General features: G+C 43.9%; 1 protein-coding gene across 7 annotated transcripts in view; it reads left to right on the forward strand.

The window, feature by feature from the left end:
* Window positions 1–14,105: 14,105 nt before the first annotated feature.
* The window catches only part of Ankrd29 (ankyrin repeat domain 29), a 50,280-nt gene continuing 48,247 nt past the window's right edge, over window positions 14,106–16,138 (forward strand). For 5 of the 7 annotated variants that reach the window (XM_087896246.1, XM_087896248.1, XM_087896247.1 and 2 more), the window contains exon 1: window positions 14,106–14,211. In XM_087896246.1, coding sequence (XP_087752372.1) covers window positions 14,200–14,211 — 12 coding nt within the window. In that variant the 5' untranslated portion in view covers window positions 14,106–14,199. The remainder of the gene's footprint in view (window positions 14,212–16,138) is intronic. The other 2 variants (XM_087896250.1, XM_087896252.1) reach the window with 2 other exon arrangements.

A 16,138-nucleotide genomic window follows, 5' to 3' on the forward strand; every position in this document is an offset into this window, starting at 1 on the left:
AATGCCAATCTGGTGAGATTTTCAGAGACAGTTGAGCCAGGATTACTTGTTGGTAGTGACATTGTGACATCCCACTCAAAGAAGAGAAACTGTTTCAACAAGCCACAAAACTTTATAAATTGTTATTAACTGGTCTAGCCCAATAGGAGAGTCTCAAGAGAAGCACTTTCATTTTCAATACTATAGGGTTGGGGAGACAGTCCATAAAGTGCCAGGCACACAGACATGAGGACCTGAGCAGATTCCCAGCACCACATGCAAGCTGGATGGGACCTTTGTCGGCACTGGTACCTGGGTAGGAATTAGGCAGATCTCTGGAGTTCATTGACTGGTCAGCCAATCAATAGGTTCCAGGTTCAGTGAGAAACCCTGTCTCAAAAGTAAGGTGGAGACCAACTGAGAACAACAGTCAACACCAAACTCTGACCTCCACATCTGTCTGTACACACCCATGTGCGTATGTGCACACATCCACACAAGCATACAAACACACCCAATACACAAAATCTGTAATTACATGATGGAAAAGAAAAGATTGCTAAAGGACAAACCTATTAAGAGACTGATTTAGTAATCGGAGGGAAAGTAGCTAAATCACAAGTGGTACTTCCAATGCACAAAAATTCCCCTTAGAAGATCCCAAGACTTTTCTTGCCATCCCTTAATACAGTACTCCAATTTCCAAACGTTATTTTCATCATAGTAAGAATGGACATTAGTATTAAATTATTGTCCCATTCATGCATACACTGATCTACTGATTGGCATTACTGGCATAATAATAACAGCAATAACAATTGCCAAATATCAGGCAAAATGTAAGCCATGTGTTTCATACGCATTTATTAATCATCATAACAATCCAATAAGCAATATCATTAGGGAGAAGGAAACAAAACTTTCAAGGAGGAGGACCACCGACTTAAATCATGAAGTTGCTGATCAACAGCCAAGTCTTCATTTTGACCTGAAAAATTGGCAGTTTCCCATCACCCCAACTAAAACGTTGCTGAATATTAGAATGCTCATAAGTAATAGAAAAGATCCAAACTCAGCGGTTCCACACGGTATGTGGCAGGAGCTGGGAGAGTTCTGACAAGACAGCCTTTGCATTTTATTCGGATGACTGTTATATTATGACCTGTGTGTCATACTTTAGGGCGTGCCTGAGAGCATTTCACAATGTGTCCTGTTTGTTCCCCTGTCCCCACCTCTGTGTGAACTGAGTCAGTGGGTTCTGTTGGAGCTGCTATTCAGTTAAGAACAATGACACCCTGAAGTGTTCCAACATTGTTTGCTGTTCAGCTCGCCTTTAGGTGTTTTGAGGTGGTGTTGGTATTTTGTGGTGGTCATGGTGTTTGGTGGTAGTAGTGGTGGTGGTGTTTGGTGGTAGTAGTGGTGGTGGTATTTGGTGGTTGTCGTGGTGGTGTTTGGTGGTAGTAGTGGTGGTGGTGTTTGGTGGTAGTAGTGGTGGTGGTGTTTGGTGGTAGTAGTGGTGGTGGTGTTTGGTGGTAGTAGTGGTGGTGGTGTTTGATGATGGTAGTTACTGCTCTTTGCTCTTGTTGCTGCTTCTAAGGCTGATTTGGTTACAGTTTTCCTCTCTTCTTCTTGTTCTTGTTCTTCTTCTTCTTCTCCTTCTTCTCCTCTTCCTCCTCCTCCTCCTTCTCCTTCTCTTTCTTCTTTTGAGACAGTGTTTCTCTGTGTAATAGCCCTGGCTCTTCTGGAACTCACTTTGTAAGCCAAGTTGGACTTAAACTCACAGAGATCCACCCGACTCTGCATCCCGAGTGCTGGGATTAAAGGCGTGTGCCACCACCACCAGGCTTCCTCAGCTTTTCCTGATAAACACTGAGCTCCAGTCCAGCACAAACACCATGGTCATAGATACTGTCCGGATCAGATTATGAGACCAAATTATGTGTGCTGGGAACGATAATGCTTTATCTTCCTGGAGTTAACACCAATTGCTGAATTTGCATGATGTTTCATTTCTGTCCTCTCAAAAAAACATAGACAATACACTGTTTCTACAGGAATTGGCTCATGCCATTGTGGAAGGTGACACTTGGGGAGGGGATTGTTTGTTTTGTTCTGTTTGTTTGTTTGCTGGGTGGAAAGCTGGAGACCCTGGGAAGGGTCCATGTCAAAGTTCAAGTCCAAACACTTCTGATGTCAGAATCCTCTGTTCTCCTGGGAAGGCCAAACTCTTTCTGTTTAGATGTTTGTTAGTTGATGGCGACCACTATTATGGAGGGTCATTTGCATTATTCAAAGCACACTTATTTAGACTTTCACAGAAATATCTAGAATTTTGTTTGACCAAATAGCTGTATATCTTTACTGAGCCAAGTTTGTGGAATACTCCCTTGAACTGTGTGACTATATGTCACTGTGATTGGCTTAATTAAGAAGCTGACTGACCAATAGGATAGGATAAAGTTAAGTGGGAGAGCCAAACAGAGAATGCTGGGAGGAAGCAGGGAAGAGTTGGAGGAATCACCAGCCAAACACAGAGGAAGCAGGCCGTGGACAAAATGAGGTAACAAGCCATGAGCCACATGATAGAACTCAGATAAGAAACGTGGGTTGATTTAAGTTGTAAGAACTGGTTAGAGTTTTTATAATTGGTATAAGACTCTGGGTGGTAATTTGGAAGCTGTCTGGTGGGACAGAAAATCTCCGCCTGCACAAGTTGACACATAAAATCCAGCACCACAGCCTACTAGTCCAGATTTGCTATTTGCTGCGACTGCAGCACCATAGTCTGCATTTACATCAGAAGCACTCAAGACAAGTGGCAGCCCTGCAGCCACATCTAGGAGTGGCCACACACAGACATCAGCTTCCTCTGCCTGGGGAACTTTGCAAAGGACATAGATTTGGGTTAGTAAAGGAAAATAAAATTTCTGAATTATTTTAAGAATCTCATTCAGACTTAAGATATATTTTGGAGTATAATAATTATTTTGTTTGAGCCTTGTATTGGCATAAGAACAGACAGTAGGACCAATGGAACAGAATCGAAGACCCAGATATTAATCCACACACCTTTGAATACCTGATTTTTGACAAAGAAGCAAAAAATATCAAATGGAAAAAAGAAAGCATATTTAACAAGTGGTGCTGGCATAACTGGATATCAACATGTAGAAGAATAAAAATAGACCCATATCTATCACCATGCACAAAACTCAAGTCAAATGGATCAACGACCTCAACATAAAGCCAGCCACACTGAACCTCATAGAAGAGAAAGTGGGAAGTACACTTGAATGCATTGGCACAGGAGACCACTTCGTAAATATAACCCCAGCAGCACAGACACCGAGGGAAGCAATTAATAAGTGGGACCTCCTGAAACTGAAAAGCTTCTGTAAAGCAAAGGACATGATCAACAAGACAAAATGGCAGCCTACAGAATGGGAAAAGATCTCTGACACTTCAGAGATTGTCAGCTTTGGTGATGAGATATGACATGTGACTGTTGGATGCCAGGGACATGAGAACACTGAACCTCCTCTGCAATAAAGTGTATCTCTTTGGGGGGGCATATGTGTGGGATGCAGGCGCATGTGTGCACCTGAGTGTAAAGACCCAAGGTCAACCTCTGGTATTATTCTTCAAGTACCCTCCACCTCGGTTTTTTTAAGACTGTCTTTCCTTGGCCTAGAGCTCACTGGTTCAGCTAGGCTAGCTGATCAGGGAGCTCCAGGGATCACCCTTATTTGTTCTGAGATCACAAGCATGTGCCTCCATGAGTAGCTTTTTTACGTGAATTCTGGTCACCGCTTATACAGTGATCACCTAACCAATGCAGCCACTGCCCCTGCTCTACAGTGTTCTCTTGATCTGACATAAGCTATGGGCTCTATGCCACTGGAGCAAAATCTCCATTAGTTTCTAGAAAATAGTATTGTCTGAGGTCCCCCTATGCAAGAATAGCAAACCCACACAGGAATATGTATCTATTCCTGTCAAATTAAATTGCCAACCTAATACTTTTTAGGAAAGTATGTAATATAGTCAACTTGGCACCGGTAAACAGGTAATATCCTTGAGTGGGGACATCATACTAGAGACTTGGTACTGGTACCGTTGTGCACGTTAGATGTTTAGTGTGCACAGCACCTATATAAAACTTGGTTAGTGGTACCATGCTATTGGACCAATCATAACCATCATCATAGCAGGAGGGAGGTCCAACAGAAGTTGGTTGGCGTCAGCTGGTTAAGTCGCTTTGTCTGATAGGTTAGGCTCATCTCTTGCGGTAAGTGGTTTTTACCAAACGCTAATGTGCAACACGAGGTCTCCGCCCTGCGTGCCCGCTCCCATAAGCTCAGGACTCTGCCCTGGAGCTGTTCTCCCCAGTCTCCAGACTCTTTCATTCTTGGAATATGACCACAAGTCAAGCCACTGTCCTCTCCCCGCTAGTCATATATATCCTATCTTGGACCGTTTCTTTTCCATACAAAATAGATGACCTTTAACCAAAGTTCTGTTTTTGAATCCGCCACCACCACCCTCAATGAGGAATTACAAAGTATCCACCATCCAGCTTCAGCTCACACTCCCCTCTAGTCTAATAGGTGATGTGCTTGTTCTAAGGGATTCCCTATACAATATATATGAGCTAAGGGCAGATTGTTGGTGGCAAGCAACAATGCTTGTGCAAGCTGGCTTGTGCTCTCTGATCCTGCTCCAACTTGATCCCAGACCGACCCTTCCATCGTGCGATGGCTTGCTGCTGAGCCACATAACCCACGATAGAACCTGTTCAGGTATGTTCTGGTCACGTGATCACTTGACATCCTGTAGTCAGGCAGGGCTCGTAAGCATATGCTTTGGGTTCTTTCTGGGTTCTGCTCCTTGGCTAGAATGGTAGCTCCGTTTAAACTAAAACATCTTAATTTCCTTTAAGACAGGAGTTTCAACTCCCATTTCCTTTATTTCTGGTTTGTATGTATAAGTGTGTGTATACAGTATAACCACACACAAGCCAAACACAATGAGTAAATGCCTTGAAGAAGACTATACCTACATTTTGGCTGCGTTAGCACATTGCTATAAACCAGGTAGTTCATTTTTAAAAACCCTGTATTTAGGTTATGGAAATCTCACAATTATGGTGCCAACAAATTCAGCTTCCAGTGTAGGCTTATTCTCTAGATCACGGATGAAACCTTGTTACTGTGTTCTCTTTTATGAGAGTCCTAATCCCACTCAAGAGTACTCCACCCTCTAACCTAATCAGTGGCAGTGTGGTCAAAGACACAGTCCAGTGCTGCCACCAGCAGCTTAAGGGTTACCTTTCCCTCGGGGGGCCTCCACAGAGCATCCTTGACAACGCCAGGAAAATGAATTTCAGAATGAGGGGGAGCAAAGGAAAATCAGTAAATTTATTAAGATTAGGAGAGAGGGCTGGAGGGATGGCTTGGCAGTTCAGGACACTGCCTGCTCTTCCAGAAGACCCAAGTTCAGTTCCCAGCACCCACACTGAGTAGTTCACAACCTGTAACTCAAGGTTACAGACATCTGAGGCTTCTTCTGGCCTTCAGGGGTATCTACACACTTGTAGCACGCACGCGCGCGCGCACACACACACACACACACATGCAAAAATTAATCTTAAAATAAGAGTCAGGGAAAGTACATGCTTCAGATAAAAAGTGTAGGCATTATAAAAAGACATGTCTAGGTCTCTTCACTCCACAATGAGAGATACATATATATTGTTTCTCATATCTCATTCATATATATTACATATATATTGAATATAGACATACAACATCACATGTGTCATGCGGTGACCTTTCAAATTATATTACTCAAAGGATGTAAAGTTTGAAGACTAAGAAAAGTTTAAATTTCAGTAGAGTTTACCAATTAAAACTACATGCGTTAGTTTGCTTATTTTTCTTATCTTTACTTTTCTGTGATAAATGCGGCGGCAAGGTGGGTTCATACAGCGCAGGTTCATACGGTGCAGTGCAGCTCTAGCGATGAGAAAGAGGTGGTGTTGCTAAGCAAAATGCAAGGCTACAAACATCCCAGCCCCATCAACGCGCAGCTCGGAGTTGTCACTGGGAAACAGGAATCCTGGGAAGGCGTTTGCGGCATTGCCAGTCCTGCAGAAATTTTCTGTCAGTCACTGGGAAAGGCAGAGTGGCTCCCAGAGTCAGGGCTGCTTTCCCTGTCACACCTTTGCTTTCTTCTGTCTTTCTGCCTTACCTTAGTATCTTTTTATTTTTATGCATGTGTGTTTATGTTTGTGTGTGATGTATGCATACATGTGCCTTCATGCAGATATATGTGTCACATGTCACAGATAAATATGACATGTGCAGGCCAGAAGAGGATTCTGATGTCACTCTCTACCATATTTCCTGGAGATAACCTCTCACTGAAGCTGGAACGTTCTGTCTCTGCCTCGCAAAGCCTGCGGTTACACACACGTGTGGGTTACACATGGGTGTAAACACATGTGTGGCCACATCTAGCTTTTTTGCATGTGGGTGCTGAGGATTCCACCTCAGGTCCTCATGCTTGTGCAGCCAGCTCTGTCCTGTCAACCCAGCTCCACCTTTAAAACAATTGCCCTGAGGATCTGATTGCAGTGTAGGAATGGTGGAGAAACACAGGCATTCAGACTATAGCGGGAAGCTATATATAAGAATCAATGGTCCACCCCTCCACGCATCTCCAACACTGGTTCTCAACCTGTGGGCTGCGAACCCTTTGAGGTTGAAGGACCCTTTCACAGGGGTCACCTAAGGTCACAGGAAAATATAGATATTTACATTACAATTCTTAACAATAGCAAAATTACAGTTATGAAGTAGCAACAAAATAAGTTTATGACTGGGGGTCACCACATCGTGAGGAGCTGTGTTAAAGGGTCACAACAGTAGGGAAGTTGAGAACTACTGCTCTAGAGGCTTGACCAATAGATATTGTACCTCAACTGCACTATTTTGAGTTTTCCTAATATTTAATATTTCTTTGAGGTTAGTCTCTTGACAAATACACAGAAATGTTCCAAAAACCAAGTTTTGTGAAACTGACCTTTACCAAAAAGAGATAAGGAAGTTTTGCATTATTTGAAGCAGCTCCATTCCATCTGCCGTGGTTGAACCCTTTGTACGTCGCTGGAGAATGCCTGGTGCTTCCTTGTCCTGACTGCTGCCACAGAGCTCAAAGTCATGCTGAGCCACCTACCTCCATTTTCTGTTCTCCTTCACACCTGCGTGTATATTATTAGATTTTTCTGTTTTCAATTTCTCTTTATCACATTTTCTCTACCTCTTACTTTGTTTTTATCCATTTTTTTCCTATGTGTTTCTATAAAAGGGCATTCAGTACTGTCTGGCAAGGATTAAAAAGCAAGTATCAATAGAACGCAATGTGAGATGTCACTGGAGGCGCTCAGAAAAGTCCTAAGCAGCTACTTAACCAGAGGGAAGAAAGCAGGAACCTGGCTTGCCGTCTGCTCAGTTGGTTCTTTTCAACTCTGGTGTTTGAAGCAATCACTTATATTGGTTTATTATTAAATAAACTCAGGAGTCAAACAATTGTTAAAGCTATAGAAATGACAGAGATATCTGACTGCCTAGACAAGAAGACCAAGGTTTTTCTGCAACACTGGGGCATCCATCTTCGGCCTACAGACCTAGAATATCTGACAGACTATTTTGTTAAGCAGGATTTTGAAGGACTGTCTTATCTGTCTTGACAAAGTTTAACAGTTGCCTTCTTCTGTGTCCTGCCTGACCAATTTGAACAGCATGCTGTCAGCAGTCCAGGCAAGGGCAGTTTCTTACCCAGTGACTAACATTGCCACAGTGAAAACAAACTCCATATGGATGTTCCTTGATGCCCATCATCCTTTTTTTAAAGTAAATTGGTGCTGCCGGGAACAGATGTACCTCACTGTCATGAAAAGCTTTATGTTATTACAGCATCTTAAATGGCATATTCTGTAGGTCTCTAAAGTGTTTGAAGACCTATGTCTATCTAAAATATACCTCTGTTTGACTTTGAAAACAAACCTAACATGGCCACAAATTTTATTGTTAGATGACTAACTACTAATCTGAGTTTCTTAGTTTTCCTAAATAATTTGCAATAATAACTTTCAGGGCCTAGGAATTTACAGTAAATTTTAAAATGAACTGATACAGCCACTTAAGAATGAGCATTGATTCCACTGCATGACTATCCTGTCTCTCTCAAAGGTGTGCCAGACCAACTACCAGGGCCCAGGGGCTGCCATCAGCTGACAGATAATCTGGACCTCTATGTCTCCTGTGTCTATCCATCCATGTCTTGCTACTTCGACTGGAATGACAAGACTCTGAAGAATTTTGCTAAATACTTTCTCCATCGATCTCATGAAGAGAGGAAACACACTAAGAAACTGATTTAAACTGCAATACCAATGAGGTTGCCAAATCTTCCTGCAGGATATCAAGAATTCAAACCAAAGCCAGGCAGTAGTGGTATATGCCTTTGGTTCTTTCACTAGGGAAGCAGAGGTAGATGGATTTCTCAATTCAAGGCCAGTCTAGTCTACAGAGTGAGTTCCAGGAAAACCAGGGCTACACAAAGAAACCCTTTCTCAACAAAACAAAACAAACAAAGAATCCAGATGATTGGGAAAACACGCTGCTCCTACTCTGTCTGTACATGTAGCATGACGTTCAACACAGAGACTGATTACATGACTTTTCTAAGATGAGGTAGTAGGTATTCAGTGACCCCAGATGACAGGCAGCAGGTGACATTTGCTGATCAGGATTATCTGCAATCTTCAGGTTGTGAAGTGGAGAGCAAGCAAGTTCCTTCTGACACTGAGCAAGCACTTGCACATGAACTGGTGAGTTAGTACAGTGGGCAAGCCGGGGCTTTACTAGCCTAGTTTCAAATCCTTGCAATGATCACCATTTTTTTTATCAGCATTAACTTTTGTCTTGGATAAGAAGGAGGATTAAAGAGGGAGGCACATACAAAATGTAGGCACATGGTGGATTTTGGTTAGCGTGAGTTAGTTCCTGGTCCTTTGTTTCTGCTCCCCAAGTCTCACCATCTATCAGGAGTTTTCCAATGGAAACAAAGACAGAAACCAACTGTAAGTGATTTAAACAAGAAATCCAGGGGCAAGAAAGTTATGATTGGATGACACACGGCCTTAGAGATACTGTCATCTGGTCTGTCACTGCAATTTTCTCTCTAAGGCAAAAGTAGTTGCACCAATCTCGGGCATCACATCCATATAGGACCGTCTCTTCCTGCACACATCCCCAAATCAAGAAAACTTCTCAGAAGCACATCCATACTGGCCCACACCACCACCACCACCCAGAACACTTCCCTTGTGTCTCAGAACTCAGACTCTCTCACATGTCCACAATTAAAAACATATGCGATTACAAGACCAGAAACGGCTTTGAACAGAACAAGAGGCACAGACTCTGCCTGTCTTAAGGTTTTTATTGTTGTCAAGAGACACCATGACTGTGGCAACTCTTATAAGGAAAACATTTATTTTATTTAGTGTATTTATAAGTGTATATAAATATAGTGTATAAAATATAGTGTATTTATTTTATAAGTGTCTCAATTACAGTTTAAAAGTGTCTCATTCGACTTCCTGTTGCCTACAAGATGTTGGAAGGACTCTCAGCTCCAGCACCATACCCTGGGCAGTATCCTGAGCATAGGAAACCTCAAAACCCACCTTTACAGTGACTCACTTCCTCCAACAAGGCCATATCCACTTCAACAAAGCCACACCTCCTAATAGTGCCACTCCCTATGAGATTACGGGGTCCAATTACATTCAAACTACAATGTTCCACTCCCTGGCCCACATAAACTTGTAACAATATCATAATGCAAAATTTATTTAGTCCAACTTCAGAAATCCCGATTGTCAATAACAGTCCCAAACTTGTTTCAAAGTCCAAAATCTCCTCTGAGACTCATGCAGTCTCTTAACTACAATCCCCTGTAAAATCAAAATCAAAAATCAGATCACATATATCCAACATATAATGACACAATATGCGCATTACCATTCAAAAACATAGGGAAGGGATTACAATGAAGAAATACTAGGCCAAAGCAAGACTGAAAACCAGCTGGGCAAACTCCAATCTTTGCATCTCCATGTCTGATATGAAAAAGGTCTTCAGATCTCCAACTCTGCTCAAGTTTGACTGAAAGACGCTTCTTTCTCTTGGGCCAGTTTCATACCTGGTAGCAGCTCTCCTCAGCAGGTGTCTCACAACTCTGGCATCTCTAACAGTTGGGTTCTCTTCAACTATTACAGCTTCTCTTCAACTTCACAGCTTCATGCATTGGCTTCTCTACTAGGCCTCCATTCAGGGACACCCCTGACACATGCCTGGCCTCAGTGACTTTCTTAAGGAATTCCATGACTCATTTCTTCTATCTTAACTCTAAAGTCAGGACCACTGGCTGAAACTACCAAGTTCTGCTGTTTACTGGGGCTGCAGCATGGCCCCCTCGCTCAATTACATCTTTACAGTCTTCTGTCCTTCACTACCTAAGCTTGCCTGGCCTGAAACTTGCTCTGTAGATCAGGCAGGCCTCAAACTCAGAGATCCACTTGCCTCTCCCTTCCCAATGCTGGGATTAAATGTGTGCTAACTGTACAAAACTACCACACTGCCTTTGCCTGTTTACTGTTGCTATAACAAAGTACCTAAGATTGAGTACTTTATAAAGAGCTGAGATTTATTTGGTTCACAGTTTTGGAGTCGGGAAAGTTCAAGAGCAGAGTGCTTCCATTTGCCCAAAATCCTGTGGTAAGGATCTTCCTGCTTCACCATATCATGGCAGAGGGTGTCTGTTATATAGCACACCCCTCCACTCACATGCCACACCTCCCCTTGATCTGAAACATTCTACCCTAGAGGTGAGTTCCACAGGCTCATGAAATTTTAAAACGTTCTCTTCAAGAAGAAGGCGTAAGGTTCATGAGGCTTGGTAAGATAACAAACCTATGAAGAAACTCAAACAAGATTCATAAGGCCTCTGAGCAAGGATCTAAATCTAGTAAATGATTTCTGGGGTCAAGAAGGGAAGAGGCCTCATGTAGATAAGGAAGTGGGGAAGTATGTGTACTTCCTCCCACGTTAGGATCACGTGGATAAGGAAGTGGGGAAGTATGGACTTCCTCCCATGCTAGGATCATGTGGATAAGGAAGTGGGGAGGTGTGTACTTCCTCCCACATTAGGATCACGTGGATAAGGAAGTGGAAAGTTGTGTACTTCCTCCCATGTTAGGATCACGTGGATAAGGAAGTGGGAAGGTATGGACTTCCTTCCATTTTAGGTTCAGCATGAGTCACTGATAAATTTTAGGGTGAGCTATTTTAGGAAATTTTGTCTGACCGTAACCCTCACAGTTCTGTTTTCTCTAGGGATTGTTTTAGGAAGATAAACTTAGCCAGGTATGTGGGACCGGACAGTAAATACCCACAGAGACCAAAAAGAATCCCATCAGAGACTGTCAAGGATCCCATCAGCACCCTGGCCAGAGGCTGCCAGAAAGCACTTTAACAGGCAGCCTGTGGTGGTAGAAAAGACATTTATAGCCAAACAGGATTAATTGCAGGTCTAGCCCTATCAGTTATTAGCAAGTCACTCCATTTCTCTGAGCCCCAGTCTTCTTTATGGAGTGGGACGTGACCCATCTCCCAGGATTTTCACAGGAAAACAGCTAGTTCCTAAGTACAAACACGAAGTGACTCTCTCTCCCCCGTGTGACAACCCACACTGCACACACAGCTCTGCAGCTTTGTTTTGTGGACTAGTGCACCACAGCGACTTGAAAATTTGTTTTGTCTACATAGATATCTAAGACAATGGAAAATGTCTGAGTCTTTCTTGAATTTAAAGAAAAGATTAAAATGTTGTCAATGCAAAATGGGTTAAAGACCTGAAACTTTGAAATTGCTGGAAGGAAACACCAGATCCAGGCAAGGACTTTCTGGAAGGGCCCCGTGAGTCTAACAACTAGAGAAAAACTGACAAATAGGAATTCACCAATGAACTGACATCTCCAGTCTCAGGACCGCTTTTATTTGTACTTGTATTTTTAACATCATTAAAATGAAATGTTCATCACAAATGCAGTTGGGAAGAGGGAGGGAGATGCAGAGAGAGCAATGAGAGAAAGAAGGAATGATTCCTACCGTGCTGAGGGGTGAGAATCCACCTTTTAACCTTCACACTGAACTCATTGTTTTTACTTTTACATATTAAAGACAATATATTTTTTTTACTTAAAAATGACCCTCCCACTGCTAATTGCCCCAAGCCCACACCAAGAGGCAATGGTCTGTGTGAAGGAGTGGACAGGTGTGCAGAATAAGGACAGGAATAAAATAAAATAAAATAAAAGTTCTACTCCAAAAGAAAAACTCACTTTTCATGAAATTGAAAGGTTTCTTTCAAAAACTTTCCCACCAACACTACTAAAAAAGGGGGGAAGATACCCATACATTCTTGGAAAAGGCCAAAAGAGAAAAAGAATGAAAAAGAAGGAAATAAAAAATAGTTATTTGAAAGAGTAGTGGTAGGCCAATTCTTCCTAAAATGTTCCTTCTCTGGGCAGCCGCCTAAATACTCTGTGGAAGGGGTCAGCACTTGGCAGGCTGGGAGCTGGAGTCTGGACCAACAAAATAAATACCATATTTGTTCTATAATGAAGGCTGAGCATCAGCTATGCAAACAAGGTTCCTCCTATGTCTGAAGACTTAAACTATGGGTATGAGTGAGGAGAATGTGTGTGAATGTTAAGAGCACAGTGCGGCTGGAATTTGGAAAGTGTGTGTGTGGAGATGGATGTATGAACTGAGTGTGGAGAGCCGTGTGTGTGGAAGCTACGTGTGTGGTGTATCTAGGACACCAGGGTGGAGAACTTCTTGGTGCAGACTGTGTGGAGAACTGTCAGGGACCAACCTCGACAAAAACACCTTTTGCCAGGGTAGGGACATGGGGATTTAGAAATATAAGTAAAGAATACAAAGACATGTAAAAAATAATAATACAGAAACCATAGAATAGTGTCGGGAGGGCATTCCAGTGAATACTGAAATCGTCTGTGTTTAATTTCCCACACACTTTTATACCCCAGTACAAAAGGGGAAGAAGGCAACAAAAGACTGCTTTAACATGATGAAAGGACAACTCTAACAGTTAATTGCTTTAAGACTTGGAGGCATCAAGTCATTAGTATTCTGTTGTTCAGGCAGTGAAGCTACCCTAGACCAAGTATCCTGAAGGCAGCCACTCCCCAGGTAACCTCCTAAAACAAAAGAGGGAGCAGAAGTATGCTTGCACGTCCTGACCATCTGTCAGGATGGAAAGGCTCTACCTGTGTGAGTCATCTTCATGTCAAAAGATCCAAGTAACCTCATCCTGAGGTAGGATGTGTAACTGCAATTGTCACCCATTTTGAGCAACCATCAGACAAGGTGGCAACAGGCTCACATTTTGGGGCCTCTCAGAGAACCCATGTGAAAGGCGTGTGCCCTGACACGGAGGATGTCTTTGGTGCAGTGTGGAGACCTTTGTGCGTGCGTGAAGCAGGATTTGAATGTAAAAACTCTTTGAAACTTAAGTGTGACACAAGTGTGAAGGGCGTTCTGCGTGGGTGTGGACATTGTGTAGACGCTAGACACTGTGTGTGGGCACTGTGTGGTGTAGGATATCAGCGTGGAGGGCGTCCTGGGTGACTGTGGACACTATGTGTGGACTCTGTGTGCGGACTCTGTGTGTGGTGTAGGACATCAGCGTGGAAGGCGTCCTGAGTGGGTGTGAACACTCTGTGCAAACTCTGTGTGGTATAGGACATCAGCGTGGAGGTCATCCTGAGCGTGGGGTATGGAGAACTGTGAGTGTGGAAGTTGTCTGTGGAGCGTGATGTGAGTGTGGAGAGTTCAGAGTGCACGCAAAATTCGGGGCTGTGCTTGTGTGTCCGCGCGGGATGAGGCGCGTCAGCGCGGGACAGGGCCGAGTGCGCGCACGCGCCCGGCTGCCTCTGTGCGCGCCCGGCGCCGCCCTGTCAGTCAGCGGAAGCGCGCGGGGCGGGCCCCTCTGCGGCAGGCGGCGGGAGAGCTAGCGGAGAGTTGGAGAGGCGGGCGGCGGTGCGGCGCGGGGGACGTGCAAAGGATGTCCTTCAAGGTGAGCGGCACGGCCGGGGCGGGAGGACTCCCCTGTGCGGGACGCAGCCGTCCTCTGCTCCAGTTCTGCGCACTTTCAGCGGGGGTCGGGTAAATCCGGCGGGGCGACTGGGACTGTTGCCATGGTAACAGGCCACGGTTGCGTAGAAGACAGGGGAGGTCAGGGCTTCCCCAGCATCCCCAACCAGGCCCTCCGATCCTCCCGCACCGCCTCCTCCTCACAGCACTTTATCTGCAAGGCGGAAGTGCTTTCAATCGCCAGGCTTCTGCCATCCAAAGGACTTTTTGTCGTTTTAAGAGTTCATTCATTAAAGTCGGTCCATTTAATCCCCACACTTGAGGGTGAAAGGGGGAGCAATTGTTTTGCAATGGCTTGAAGGTTATAATAATAATAATAATAAATAATAATAATAATAAATAATAATAATTCAAATGGATTGGATATTTAAAATGTGCCCCTATGAGCCAATCTTCAGGAGGGATGGTCTCCTCTTCCTCCTCCTCCTTCTTCTTCTTCTTTTTCTTGTTCTTCTTCTTCTTCTTCCTCTTCCTCTTCCTCCTCTTCCTCCTCCTCCTCCTCCTCCGCCTTCATTTTTCCTTCCTTCTTCCTCCTCTTTCCTCCTTCCTTCTTTCTTTTTCTTTTTGAGCCGATAAAGACAGGGAAGTTTTTTGCAACTGTAAAGTTGATGTTCTTAAGACTGAAGCAAACTCCAAAGGCCCTACTGCCCAATCTTTTCTGATAACTCATTTGGACAGAGGAATGGCAGCGCAGGATTTGCATGTCAGAAAGACACGAGCTACCACTGGAGATAAGTCAGGGTAGGGGGACCATCAGAACGACACTAAGGCTAGCTAGTGGGTTTGGAGGTAAGGGTGGATCTGGAAGAAGTTGGGGTATGTATGATATGATCAAAATACATTTTATAAAAATCTTAAGAATTAATAAAAATATAACTTAAACTTTTTTAAATTAAAAATGGATTTGGGCTGGATTGTAGACAGGGAGAATGGAAGGAATTAGACAAATGACAAGAATTGTTTCAAGTGACAGAATTTATTAACAGATGTTATTCGTGAGTAGGGAAGGAAGAGAGAAATGTGAAATGTTTGGTTTGGAATGGTTTGAGCATGAATGGGAATCCATGAGAAAGTGTTAAGGAGACAGACACCCAGACTGGAACTTAGCAGGTGGAGAGGGGATTTTGCAGTGAGCAGAATTACATGCTAACAGAACCCAAGAAGATCAAGATTTAAAATGAGGAACTGGGAACATGGAAGTACTGGTACAAACGACTTGTTCAGGCTGTAACTTCAGTGTTCAGGATGGAGGTGAGATGGGCAGAGTCCATGGCTCACTGGCTAGCCCGTCTGGTGTTAGCTTCCGCACTTTTCTGTGGATACCCAGGCCTAATCCAGGAGCGCGCTTTCCTGAATCAGGGCCACGAGAATGGACGACTGACTGTCCTAAGGGTTTACGTAGACAAAGACACAAGAGACCTGCTTGCTTGCCAGAGAGTAAAAAAGCCGCTGTTTATTAACTCAGGTCGGGTATATATACCAGGAGGCAAGAGGGTTCAAAAGGGCATGGCCCCCTCCCATCAGGAGCAGTAGAATAGATTGATACATTCCCAGAGCCTCAGGCAGGATCAGCTATGGGGGAGGCAGGCGTGGGAGGCATGTGGGGCCCGCAGCTACAACCTTGTTTACAGGTTAAATTACCATAACAAAACAGCCAAATTCTTTCTAAGCTACCCTCAAGCCAGTGCTCCTGCAGAATCTCCAGGGGCCAGAGGTCAAACAGCCCTGCGAAATGCCAAGGAAGAAAAGGGAAAAAGACCTGGGTACCTACAGTCTGGTTTCATTGAGTCCGTGGCTCACTGGCGAGGCGGTCTGGTTTCACTGAGTCCGTGGCTCACTGGTTGGCAGTC

The sequence above is a fragment of the Myodes glareolus genome, chromosome 13, assembly GCF_982192425.1.
Source record: "Myodes glareolus chromosome 13, mMyoGla1.1, whole genome shotgun sequence".
Classification (NCBI taxonomy): domain Eukaryota; kingdom Metazoa; phylum Chordata; class Mammalia; order Rodentia; family Cricetidae; genus Myodes; species Myodes glareolus.